Below are 14,568 nucleotides of genomic sequence, written 5' to 3' on the forward strand. Positions count from 1 at the left end.
ATCGAATACCTATTAACATTTCCATATTTACTTATACTTTTAACCATAACCAACTTTCAAAACATCGGCACAACCATTCCAGTTACAGGTCCTCGAAGACATACCATTACCACCGATTATCAACCACCAGGGGATCTGCACTTTTGACATATCCGGCTCCCAGATGCAAACCCACCGCCTCAAGAACAATCAATTGTGCATCCAACTCTCCAAACTATCACCCTGATTATTTTGCCAATTTCATTTCTTAGGAGACCCATACTATAGATGGCTCTCCTTCCCATTTAAAGGCAATTACACACAACTCTGTCCTCGATGACCTCTACTGCCAAACCCTAAGTACTTAAACCCCAGGGGCCAGAGGGCGAGACTCTTCTCTTCTTCAAAAATTTGTGACCTTGACCTACTAATCCCCTGACTTATATTTCTATTGTCCCGCCTATTGTCATTGATAATTGGCCCTTGCTTACACACCCCTTACCATACCCTTTATTTCACCTATTATCACGCACTACTTCCCTGAAACCTTACCCCCTCAGTCATGCTGGCCCTCCTTCATTTTATTTCATTTGCTCCAGGCCATACTGAAAAAAGCTTTAAAGTAAAATATAAACCTGGGGCCATCACTGATAACATTTAAAACAGAAATCAATTGAAATGCTATTCAAATGATGTAAATAAATATATTCATTATTTATTTTTTTAAACATTTATTTAAAAGGGAAACAAATGGAATTACATGGGCTCAGTCTATATATCATTTCCTTTGTTTGACAGGTTACTGCATTTTGTATTTTATGATGGGTCACTTGCTTTTAATTTATCTTTTGTACGTTGGCGCCAGTCAGCATTAGATGGCACTCTGTGCATTTGTAAACTGTGTAACAATCTTTTGTCTCTTGTCTTAGACAGCAAGTTTGTTACACACTTTACACGAGAACAAATTGCCATCTACTACTGTAACTCAAGTATAAACTCACATTGGATATTTTAACATCATTTGGTAAGGCAATAAGATGTCAGTTCAAACTTGAATATATACGTATGTTAACATATGTGAGGTTTAAGTGACTGGGCTACGATTTTCTAAACTTCAGCGCTGGGAACTCTTTTTTTTGGCTTTAATAATGAAGACATCCTATGTGTGCAGGGTGTCATGGATAAACCTTTGGTATTTTACACTCACATGCAACAATCCAGAGAGTAGCACTGGCATCATTACATAAATGCTGCTCTCTTCAAAGTTTTGGGCTGCTTGAAAAGAAAGAGAATTTCTTGCATGTATCATGTGAGTGGCTTAAAGACATCTAAAAAAGTACTTTAAAAAAGGTCAAAAATACACCCAGGTGGACACTTGGGTGGCAGAGGACAACTAAGGAAAGTAAGAGGATGACTACTGAGGGCGGATGGGGTGGAAACGAGTAGAATGGAGATACGCTTTGATGAATACACCAATAAATTTCAATTAAAATTTAGTGGCAAATTTGACTTTAGGGAAGACATGGCTAGAAATAATAAATATACATTTTATATTTTGTTCCTTTATATACCTGTAGGACCCTTCTTTTACCTACCTATGTTCCTTTACAAAATACCTATTAGTCATATTCCTTCACCTTCATTCCTTCAGCATTTAATTGCTTCATTGATGGTTTTAACAGAGAATGTTAAATTCCTAAACATACTATAGCAAAAAACAAAACAAAAAAAACCCAGAATCATGAGTAGAAAGATTTGATTTAACAAATAACACAAAACCACAGACAGAAAAATACCATAAGTAAAATAGGTGGTTTTAAAGTATATATTTAAAGAAAAGAAAAGGGCGAAATGATTTTTAGTGAATACACTGGATTTGATTTGCTACATCAAGCATGTTTATTTTGTAAACTATTTTTAGTAAGCATAGTAAACCAGGTGAATGAAAAGAATACCATATAATGTACAAGAAAAATAACAAAAAACAAATAGATGATTTGATGTGCAAAGTTATCACAGCTTCACCTCATTCACTATACAAAGGCACGTGTGCTTCTTGTTAAACACTAGGGGCCTGGAAAACGCAACAGGCAGTCATTGCTAGACTTTTGTGAAATAGCTATAAAAGCCCTGCAAAAAGTTTTCTTTTTATTTCCTTTTTTTGTGATCCTAAACCAAACATTTTTAGGTTTTCGAAAGTGGCACTGATTTAGGCCTATTGAGGGGGCATTACTAGGACTTATTTTAAGCTCATTTGGCTTAATTACTGTCTGATGAAGAGGCATTTAGCATCCTAAATGTATATTTTGGCAGTCCGTAGCTGTGGCCGGTGTGCCCCCAGAGCCACAGACCATATCACCCGTACAGATCGCAGGCTCAGAGCGGTGGGCGGGTTGTGTCTCTGGACAGGCTCAGACCTGCGATGGGAGTTTGGGTGGTTCAGGCATTATGACGTCACTCTGGGAAAGTTTCTGCCCCTTTAAGTGACACACAGTTTCCCGCACATGCGTGGTCTGGAGTCTATTAAATTAGTGGTCTGTGAAATCCAAAAGGTTGGCGACCACCAGTCCAATGAACCTCTTCTGATCTGTTTATTCTGGACCTGCCTATGACTAAACAGTCAAAAGACAAGCAGTCCAAATATGAGCTAATTAATGCACCCAAACTGCTCTAGTTCATGAACCTTTTTCTTCAGGCATCCACTTCAGCCCCAGTTTAAAATTTGGAGGTTTTAATTCCATCCTTATACCTTTTAAAATTATTCTATTCTAATGCACTTTTTTGGACACATATATATTCATTCACTAGGGTATTAATGAAAAGAATTTGGAAAAAAATGCATTTTTCTGTAATTGTACCAACACAAACCCTAAAATCTATAGTTACATTGCCCTTTTAAATCTACATTGCAATCATGCAACAAAAACACATGTTTTTGTAAATTGTTATAATATTAAGATAAAATTAAGTTGGTTGGAAAGAGCACAAATTAGCAGGATGGCAACTTTTTCACATATTTGCAATTGTCTAAATGACATTGTGTTCTTTTTACAAGAGCATTGGTGTTTATGTAGCAAATGTCAAACTGATCATCCAATGTCATTGTTAGTAACTGTGCATTCAAGTAGGAAAGAATTATAATTATAAGTGTATATAATAAATGCTATCTGCTTGACACGAATTTGAAATTTCTAGGTAGGCAGATTTGTCATGAACTAATTATCAAGGCTTAACTCTTGAAAATAATAGGAAACAGAAAATACTCTGTTACATTCTGAACACTACTTTAACTTAAAATGCTCTAAAACATTGTTTACTGATTCCCCTGACATATAAGCTAGCAGTGCAGTTCTTTAAATCATATTTTAGTCCACCATAACATATTTCAACAGCAAAGAATCTTAAAGCCTCAGAAGCTTAAATCCATATCTCTTTCCAAGGATGTGCAGATTTAAGGACATTAAAGAGGATCTTCATAAAGCATTATGTCTTTCCTTTCTTTTGTCCTGGACTGCAGTTGTGTAAACCATGGCACAACTGTTTATAGTTTTGGACAATTTTCTCATGTAATTGTGTACCCTGCACTCTCTCCCAGTCAAGAACTATGAAGCAATGGTGCTTGATCTTACCCTCTAAACACATAAATGATTTTTCTCTCAAAGCATGAATGTGTTGTAATAACACATGTTTTAGCTAAATACTTGGCTATAGAAGTGTATGTGGAATGTGTTGCAGTGGGATTTATTCACGAGGTGTTTCGGCAACACCCAATCAAAGGTGTGTAATATACCAATACAATTTGGGACCCTAATTGTTCCCAGGGTCTCCTCGGAAGGATTGTGATATCACTTTTTGCCTTGGCACTACAGGTAGGAATTGGAATGGGGGAAAGAAAATAATTTATTAGGTGAGCCTTGCATGTTAGTGCTAACTTGGAAATGTTAGTCATATTCACCTTGTTCTTCTAATGTTAAATATGTTACATAGGTTATCCAAGCCACTTTTCAGGTTCTAAAGATTGTTAGGAAAATACACTTATATCCACAAAACAAGCAGAGATACCTTGTTCCAATCAGCATGGAATGTGACAGGGAAAATGATTATTGTCAGAGAGAAGAATGGATTTTAAAAAATTAAACCAGTACCATAAACTAGTTGCTTCACTGGTATACTGTTATACTCATAAGGTGCACTTTCAGATCCTGAGTTTTAGGTATTGCATTAGTATGATATCTTCTATATTTCCCATTAAGGCAAAACCAGCTCAAAGCAAATCAAATATAGGTGACGGAGGTTAATTTCAGATCGAATGCACCCGTTAAGTAATAGTGAATGATTTTGAAAGCATCCTAACTAATGTCAGACTGGATCCAATGACACAAGCCTTAAGCCTGACCACACAGGTTCTTGTATTTGCCTTCTTCCACTCTCAGTGCCCTAGGTGTCATTTCAGGTGTACTGTATCCAATAATACCGCTATGCAGATGTGCCCAAGCCAGCCGGTCCTTTTGTACTAGTCATCTGCCCAGTCTGGATCCTACAACTGGACAATTCAAAGTCTGTAACTCTCCATAAAAGGACCCACCTCCTCCTAAAGGAGAATGGGGGGAGAGATATGCATGTCAAGGGAGCATCCCAGGAAGGAGTTTTAGACTAATAAATATTTAAAAGTTTATAGCCTTTAAATGATTATTTTTTATCTATACCCCCTTTACTTAAGATTACCCCAATTCCCCCACCTTTTGTTTATTGCTCTTATACAAATTTAAAATTTGCCAGTCTTCTGTACGGTGCCAGGGTGCTTCACTTTCCTGCGCCACTATTGGCAATGGATAGTCTTTTTTCTTACTGCTGAAAGCATTAACCTACCTGGCGGGATGATTATTTTAGTATGTTTAAATGTCAAAGTGGTACATTTGACATTAAGAAATACTTCCTATTTTAAATTTCCCACCAGTCCGGCTCCCCAGTGCACGCTGCCTGCACGCACACACTTCGGATGGCTTCCCAGCATCTGCATCCTATGGCCCCGGGCATCGCCAAGGGGATGCAGATGCTGGTGGGACATCGCCAAGGGGACACTGATGCCAGCCGGGCATTGCCAGAGGATGCTGAAGGCTCATAGGAACCAGGTAAGCCCTGCATTTCACCTCGAGTATGGCTTGGGTTTACCACTTTTTGTAATGAAAATTAACCCCTAGCCACACTTGGGATTACCACCAGGGAGGTTAAGGTTGTTATGCTCTTGCAATATTATACTATGAGCTCAGCAGGAGTAAATGATCCTTCAGAGTGTGCTGATGTAAATGATGCTGGCTGAAAAAAAAACCTTTTTTGTGCTGGAGCAAGAAAAGCTTTCCAGGCCTTTGACACAAAGTCAGAAATAGCAATTTTCACCAAATATTGGTTACCTTCAAAGTCTAACTCAGGTTTTTTACACTTATTGTGTGTGTTCCATTGTGGTGCTTTACCCCATATACACTGACCTTATTCCATAAAGTAACATGCTTTGCCTTAAGGCAAAGCATGTTACTACCACAGAAAAAACAGGAGTTTTATCCTTCTATACTCTATCCATCTAAGATTAACATTTTTTGGCACAGATTATTTAGACAAAGGCCTTGACAATGTTCCTTGCTTCACGATTACATAAACAACAACAAATTAAATCACAGGGAAACTCACAACCTATTTTTAACTCTAAACCAGACCTTAAATTTTAGGTTTATTCCCATTTTAAAGAGTTCTGGAGTTCAGTTTTAGACTCTCAGGGATTTTTTAACAATTTTTTTAACATGTGTGTTTGTTTTGTGCCCCAACCCAGCAAACAATGTGATACTTTATTCTAAATTGTGTTGTAATTTATAATATTCATATATATTAATGCCTCCAATGTACCTTTTCAAGTATCATTTTTACATATCACCATCATTACTGTATACTGGATTGTACAGACTTCAGGCAAAACGCTGCCAAAGGAAATATTAGAGTCTATGCAGTCCTAAGACGAACACACCTCTGCCACAGCACAGTACAGCCCTGATTGGTATCAGATGGAACCTACTCTTTCTCTGCTATAATTTCACTTTCACTTACAGGTTTCCACTCTTGTTCTCTGACTGAACAGTGAAAACAGGCAGGATGCTTTTTAGCTCATCTATCTGCCAGTGTGTTCTGCCAACCCTTCAGCATTCATAGTGCTGCAACACACCTGGTTGGCTCCTTAGACTGCTTTTCCCACCTCTCTCTGAGTTTTGCTGTACAAGACCTTCAAGAGGTGGACACCACGTCAAATTTGGAAATTTACTTTGCTTCATTTAAAGAATACCTATTTATTATAACACCAATGGTTGCAGAGCCTTATTATTATGTATCTTTCATATCTGTGTGGCATTTAGCTTTATGTGTTTAAAAACACTGCTGAAGGTGTTGTGCAAGACACCCTGGCAGATTGTAGATGTAATTGTTCACAAAATAAACATCTGTTATTTTTGCTAGGCCAGGTGTAAGAATAAAAATAGCTGTTATGGGTAATGCATGCATTCTCATTAAGTGCCCTGGTAATACATTAGCCTTAAATATATTAATATATAGTGGTATGTGTTTCTCTTAATGTTATAACTGCCTGCTGTCTAGCATTGCTGCTACATGGTGCTCCATCATATTGTAAACATACAGTATACACTAAAGCTGGTCTTATGTCAACATATCATTTTCTAACCAGGGCTGAATTAGTTAGATGCCATTTAGCTGAAATGTATGTTTGTGGGTGGAAATCTGTACAAATTCCAGAATGTAGACAATATCTTAGGTAAAAATCAAACTCATAGCCTCAAAGCTCCAATACCACAGTGCTATTTTGCAACTGGAAATGTGAAGCCCCAAGATTAAGCTCTAGCAATGCAAAAATGCAACAGAGGGGGTGTCCTCCATGTTGCTTAACCAATAAAAATTGATCTTAGGCTTTTTAGATCTAGCAATGTGCATTATAACGTTTCTACAATGCAGGCAAGTTTGGAGAGGATCATCCCTAGAGATTGTGAACAGCCACGTCTGAGCTTTAATGAACAGTGAACAGTATAATTTACAAAACTAGCTTTGGCAGCCATTTTTCTAATGTTTCATATTTTTAGGACACGACACTCTTGCCACTGTTGCCTTATTTTGGAAGCCATTTTAGTTCAGTGTAACCAGGAGAAAACCTGACCAAAGCAGAAACATTTACTTGGCTGGTAATACACTTTAATTTACAAGCTTTGTTTTGTTAGATATCAGTGGGGGAGATTTACAAACTGTAAATATGATATATGAACAATTTTATGTATGCACAATTTTAACACCTGCCCAATTGCAAACTACAGTTACAGACAACCAACAAACAGGAACTCTAATTAGTACCCCAGTGGATTCCTTTCTACATCCTTCTCCCAGATTAAAGTTTTAAAGCAGAAAAATTCATCAAGCAATTTCATGTAAAGCAGAAGTTCCCCATTGTATTGCCAAAAACAGTATATAAAAAAGGAAATAGTTCTGGCTTAGGTATCTATGATTCCTAGGTGTCATATGATCGATGCTGATTGGATTCGGTTTTACTCAAATAGTAAATTTACAAATCTATACCATTTCGTTCAATTTTGTCGAATGTATTTTGAATGGGATTTCACTTGAAGAGCAATTCCAGACAAGTGGAAGCAGTGTAGTACAGCAATGTCTGGATGAAAACCTGGGCTATGAACCATTCAGCAAGTAAGGTTTGCTCCTGAATTGCATCTTAAGGTTTCATTTCAATTTAACCAGCTATGTACCTTTAATGAAGTTGTAGAGCTTTGTTCAGATGTTTGATTTGCTGTCTCTTTTGCTTCTTTGTTATAAGGTACAATAAGTCTTGTAAACATTACGGTAATGTTTCTTCAATGCATGCAATCAAATGTATGTTTTAGTTTAAAAATGAAATGGCATTGTTGGTTTGATCAAGAGATAAGGCCAGTTGTGGTCTATGGTGCATTCCATTATGAATGGTTAGTGGATTTATAATGGAATGACATGAATGGGGTTTATAATCAGAAAAGTACACTGACCTTAACACTACACAGGTGCAGCAGCATAATGACCCGCCAACTGCAAGCACATCAATTCCTAGAGAAAAGTCCAATGAGATTAACTCAGCAATAGGCTCCGTAAATGAAACATACATTATTGAATCATAAAATAGGTCAGTATCGGCTTGATGACAATTAAAGCATACAACAGAAATAAACTTATTCTCACATAGAAACACTCTGAAAATATCAAATATATACACGTATGTGAATAAGGCTTAAGGATTTTGATTATGTCATGGTATAGGAAGAAAAAGGGTACAATAGATGAAATATGATAAATCATCTTTCACTATGGTAATTGAAGGCGATATATGGTTATTAAGGGCTACTTGACATCACTGCTCCCGTTAAATAAAAAGAAACACCTAGGTTAATTGCTATGTTAAAATAATTAAATGGATGTATATGAGTTTGGTGGATGTATTGTAAGACAAGTGTTTAATGTCGGAGTTTGAGTAAGACAGCAGTGTGAAAGAAACACATAAGTTACATCAATACAGTAACATAAAAAACAGTGTTTATTGAATACATTTGGTACAAAATAACAAGCCTATCATTTAATCATGCACTCTGGTTGACACAGAATGTTTGAAAATGTCACAAAATTGCTGATATGTTTATTAGAAACCTTCAAACTGGTGTGTGCTCTATGCAAATATTGAAGAAAAAAACTGTGATGTGTGGTATCCAATAGTGTAAAGTGTCAATCTCTATGGGTTCTGATGACAGGCAAAGAGGTTTGTGCTTTAAAAAGTGGGGTGTTCGGAGACATTTGAAATAGTGTATACATTCAACAGTGCAACCATAGATCTAGCCAGGACCACAATAAAAAATTCTGGGCTCTGTACTGAGTAAACTTCCTGGGCCCCCTCTCACATGTCTACAAGTTCAAGTATTGCAAATCAAGTCAAGCTCTTTTTATCAGAGGTCAGTACAGAAGTATCCCTTTACCCCCTTCCCCAACGGCGGACTTGAGTCCAGCAATGAAACTGGGTTATTAGGTAAGGTTTATAAAAAGGCATGTTTTAAAATGAGTGAACCTGACTTTTACTAAACATTCCCTACAGGTGGATCTTGCAGGTCCATGTATTTTTCCTAAGTGATTCATTTACCATCAGTTTTGTTTTGCTACAACTAGTTAATTTTTTGGCCGAAAACTACTTCCACTGCCTTAAAAAACATATCCCAAGTCATAGTAGATACATTTTAGAAAGATAAAAGGCACGTGCAGGCCTTAATTTATGAAGAGTATTATTTTTAAAGACATATTGACATAATTACATAATAGGCAATGCTGCTTGTATACTGTTAAACTAATTTGCAGAGCCTTTATGTTATCCACTGTATAAAAAAAAAAAAAAAATATTATTGTTTCAATAGGATTTACAAGTCACCTACCACAGACAAATTTATCATTAGGTTAGATGCTCAGTCCCAAGAGTATACTTTGGTTAATTTTAGCAGTTTATGATAAAACTGCATAGGGTACAGGAGAAAGAGAGAGAAAGAGAACTGGTTGCAAAAACTGAGAGATATGACAGAATCAAACCCAGCTCAAAATTCTAAACCTTTATACTTATAAAATTATTTTTAGCAGTGTATGTGTTTGCTAACCAAAAAAACAATTTGATGGATTCTACCCAAGAAGTTCCTTCATGGGTCCTTCTGACTTGCAGTTGACCTTTTTTGATCTGAAGTTGATCGTTGACCCACCTTTATTAAGCTGCTTTTGCATTCCTGTTCACTTACATAGAAAGAAAAGCAGTTTGACATAAAAAAAGATCTGTAGAAACAGATCCATACAAAGTAAGCTTCAATTTACAAGGTCAGATAAAGCCTTTCAATTAAAACATTAGTAAAAAAAAACAAGTTTACAAAGTTCAGGGCCATTCCTGTATATCACATTTATTAAATGCTGGAAGCATTTACAAAGAGCCAAGTTTATTTACACCAGAGTATTAGGCTAATCATTTTCATTCCCCACTATAGTTCTCCTTACCATTGAGAAGTTGTTTTGCATATGGCAAATGTTTGATATAATAATTAACTTCCTATAATGACCTTGCTTGTTCATCGAATCTTATTTTTGAAGAACTTTTGCTGTTTTTAGATAAGTTACCATCTTTAATAAACTCTAGATTTTGAATTGTTACAAAAAAAAAAAAAAAGCCAGGGGGAGGACAAAGGACTAGTCACAAGTATTGTATGTTGTCTGGTCCGCTCCCCATTACAGAATTGCCATGCCTTGCTCTGTGCTGTGTTTCTGTGTGGAGGTGGCCACCCTGGCAGAGGCAGAGCTTTGCTCCTTGAAATCAGAACCTCCAACAATGGAAACAGCAGCACAGTTGTTTAACCATCTATAGCAGTCAGATGCTAAATAACATTACTTTTTATTAATGTTCCCTATACCATGGAAAATCCACACTTTGGATTCAGGGCCACTTTAATTTGCAAATGATAACTTTATATTTTTTAAGAAAACATTTTGCACCTCCTGCACAACAAAATAATTTTTAGGAAATCTTAATGCCATCAACTGCAGTAAAATAAAGTACCTTGTATGTACATGGTTTAACTGTGTTTTTTAAAAGTTACTTATTTTCTTTTTCTAAGAACCGGTACTTGAAATACATTTGCTGTTAATGAGGGTTAAATAATAAAGACCATATAGTAAAACAACACTGTAGTAGTTGTAAAAAACTATCCAGACCATATACAGCTATCTCTAAGGCAGTAGTGGCGGGGTGCAGTTGCATGTTAGCAGCCAATGTCTTATGTCAATCTTAAGTCTAAAGTTAAAGCAATATCTTTTAACGAACAGTGTAAAAACCCAAGACTTTTTGAAGCACAGGGTTTCAAAGAAACTTTAGAAGTTTACATCTATTTTCACTCTATGCTCCTGGCCAGTGGTATCACCTTCAATAACTGTGATTTTTAAACATGACTGCCTGCCTACAACTGACATCAAATGACCCATCCAGAAGCAATATAGATATTATAAAACTGAAAAAAAATGTGTAAAAGCTAGACAGGTACACCAGTATCAACAATCAAACTATTTAATACAAAATAGCAAACAACAAATTTTGTTTGATACATGGATTTCATGTGTAGGGTAACAGAGTAGAAGACTCAATTTTGAAAATCAAAATTCACTACATTCATTTAATGCTTTGGCACTCTCTGGATCATGTTGTGGTGGGTATGGCAATTACAGCACTTACACAGCAGGCAAACACTACAGAGGCAGATGTATCAAGCAATTTTTCCTGCTAGATGCAGTAGTGGTCTCTTCTAAACTTCCAAGGCACTTCCAAGGCTACATACATGTGCTGGATGATCATTGCCCAATATGAATGATCATGCATGTCTTGGGCAAAAATCTAGCATGTGTACAGCAGTCCCTAAATGTTGTTTTAGCAATCCTCCATAGCACATCACGTTTTAGCAAACGAAAGAGCGGGGACAACCACTGTCCTATCCTGTGGGGAAGAAGCCTCCTCTCTTGTACCTTCATAAAATAATATGTACAGCACTGATTCGTTTTACTGTCACTGGAAATGATTTACTGATCTTTGTAATCGTTTTCAGTATCTCTAGTTCTATGGACAGGGGGGAGGCAAAAATGAGCAAATGGCACCCTGCTGCACTCTGCTTCACAGCAAACTACAGCCATCCTCCCTGCTCTGTCACTCATTGAACTGCCAAGATAGATCAGTGAATGACTTGGGACTTGGGGGGGTCACCAGTACATATGCTAGATTTTCAAAATCAAAATCTTTTGTCTTGGGTTACAATCATCCAGTACGTGTAAATAGCCAAAGTACATACTGGATGAAAAAAGATAGAACTATTTCCCTCTCTACTCCAGCATGAAAAGAAAACCAATTAAAACTTTTGTACAGAATTTGAGAGTGTGCAAAGCTGACAGTGATGTCCTCATGCCATCTGGTAAAAAAAAAATGCCTGTGCATTGGTATATGGTTGCTTTAGTTGATCAAGCAAGGCAAGTAAACCTTTCCTGGATGAGGAATACCCAAAAACTAAGAACTCCTGTTTTCATTTTAAAATGATATAACCCTGTGAAAGCCTAAAACATAATCATATAGCTTATTTCAAATAAATATTATATGATCAATCAACCAATAAAATAATTGTGCTAAAATTTAAAAATATGAATTCACACCAAGATATTGACCTTCTATTTAATCATATGGTGTTGGTGTTTTCTTCCTTGCTATGTTGTTTTTCTAAATCACAAATGATCTTATAGTCATATAAATACGGTATACAATCTTGTGAAAATTTAAGTTGCCATGGAAACAAGAAAATACTGTTCATTCAGGTGCATTTCCGATGTGAAAATTTTAAACAAGACACTCCTAAATCAGGTTTGAACTACACAGCAATTTTATAACTCTAGAAAGCTTTAAAAATATAATTCACCATTTATAATGAACAACACAACACTTTCTTAGATGGAAAGGATAATTGTATAAAGGAGGAGAATGTATAAAGGGACATATTTAGTTTAGAATCTTTTATTTTTAACATTATTTTTTAACGGTATTTATTCCGTTACTTGTAGCAGTGGTTTTTGAAGCAGTAAGACTTTGATAAACAACCTTCTTAAGAAGAAAGATAACCTTGATGTTCTTTTATCAGTACCAGGAGAGCGAGATTGTTCTGTAACATAACAGTAAGGAGCTGCACATATCTGATGATAACCTAGAGGAGAAGCAGAGATTGTGACTGGGGAAGTGGAAGTCAGTGAGTAGTGTTTTTTATTTCATATCTTGGCCAGAGACAAGAGAATATCTTCACATGAGATACATCAACATCAGCATGTATAACTGTTACCCATATCCTTATTACTGCCTGCTTTAAACAATTGTATTGTAAATCATTTTTTGAAATCTGCTTTTAAACGCTGATTTAAGTTTAAAGAGGAACTAAAGTTCTGATCAGATTGGATATAGTTGTGATCTGCCAGGATTGTAATTACAGAACGGACAAGCGATGCTCCTTCATATTTACATATTTTCCTGCCTGTTCACTACCTTTTTAAAAAGAAGCTCTGCATATTATGCCGATTTATGCTGGGGATACCCAGATATCTGAATAAACTTCTGCACACATGAGCCGGAGTTCTGTCATCCTTGTCCAATCCAGATGGCTAATGTTTGGTAACCCAGAAGAGGAGCATAGGAGGATGGTGACACCACTGATTTTCACCTGGGTGTGGGTACAGATGATTGTATTTCAAAGATTGAAATCAGGCAGTTAAGGTTATTTTATTGCAAAGGGGAAATTACCTGTCCCTTCCCCTATTAAGCACTCTGCCTTTTTTGGAAAACTACAAGCTAAACTAAGTAATAAATACACCATAAGAATATATGGTTACCTGTGGTTCTGTGTGTAGAACATACATCTAGCCTAGTCTAAAATGTTTTAAAAGGAACAAAATTGCTGAAATGTAGTGCTTATACAAGGGCTGTTTGAGAAGTAGTGATCTTAACACACACACATATATATATATATATATATATATATATATATATATAATATTTGTAAAGATTCTGTAAATTATTAAAAAATAAAGCCTTAGATGAGTTTGACCAAAAAGAATATCTTTTATATATTTTTTTTAAAACAAATTTAAAAATTGTATGATGGTGATTTTTTGGGGGATAGAGAAAATTGAGCACAGAGCAGTCATTAAATTCCTTCACTTAAAGGGGCTAAACACTAAGGAAATCCATACAGAGATGCAAGAAGTGTTAAAAGATGATTCTCCTTCTTATTCATCTGTCAAAAGATGGGTTGTCGAGATCAAACAAGGTCAAAATAGCCTTTGTGATGAAGAAAGGCCTGGAGCGCCCAAAGTTGTTACAACCCAGGAAATGATTGACAGAATTGACAATAATGTCCTCCAAGACAGAAGACTGACCACCAATAGCATTGGTAAGAGTGTGGGGATTTCAAATGAAAGCGTTTACCACATTCTTACTGAAGAATTTGGAATGAGGAAACTTTCTTCAAGATGGATTCCGAAACTTCTGACTCCTGACTAAAAGAGAGAACGGGTGAGATGCTCCCGTGCCTTTCTTGAGCATTTCAGCAAAAATGAGTTGCAATTTCTTGAAAATTTCATAACAATGGATGAGACTTGGACCCATCACTTTGATCCAGACACAAAACAGCAGTTTTAACAATGAAAACACAAAGGTTCTCCTACCCCAAAGATGGCAAGGATCACAAAGTCCTCAATGAAGGTCATGGCCTCTGTCTTCTGGGATATTCATGGTGTAGTGATGATTGACTTGAAAAGGGTCAAGCAATCACAGGAACTTATTGCTCCACTTTAATAAGAAAGTTAAAGGAGGAATTGAAGATGAAAAGATGGGGAAAGTTGACAAAAGGCATCTTGTTTCATCAGGACAATGTGCCAGCACACAAGTCAGCTGTTGCAAGGGCCACAATTTAT

General features: G+C 36.3%; 1 protein-coding gene across 3 annotated transcripts in view; it reads right to left on the minus strand.

The window, feature by feature from the left end:
* The window catches only part of HECW1 (HECT, C2 and WW domain containing E3 ubiquitin protein ligase 1), a 154,752-nt gene that overhangs the window by 92,583 nt on the left and 47,601 nt on the right, over positions 1-14,568 (minus strand). Inside the window, exon 2 of one of the 3 annotated variants that reach the window (XM_072412160.1) lies at positions 8,058-8,115. The exons of the other annotated variants lie outside the window; for them this stretch is intronic. Within the exon in view, the coding sequence (XP_072268261.1) occupies positions 8,058-8,084 (27 nt within the window). The 5' untranslated portion in view covers positions 8,085-8,115. The remainder of the gene's footprint in view (positions 1-8,057; positions 8,116-14,568) is intronic. 3 annotated transcript variants of the gene reach the window in all.

This window comes from Pyxicephalus adspersus, chromosome 5 (genome assembly GCF_032062135.1).
Source record: "Pyxicephalus adspersus chromosome 5, UCB_Pads_2.0, whole genome shotgun sequence".
NCBI lineage: Eukaryota > Metazoa > Chordata > Amphibia > Anura > Pyxicephalidae > Pyxicephalus > Pyxicephalus adspersus.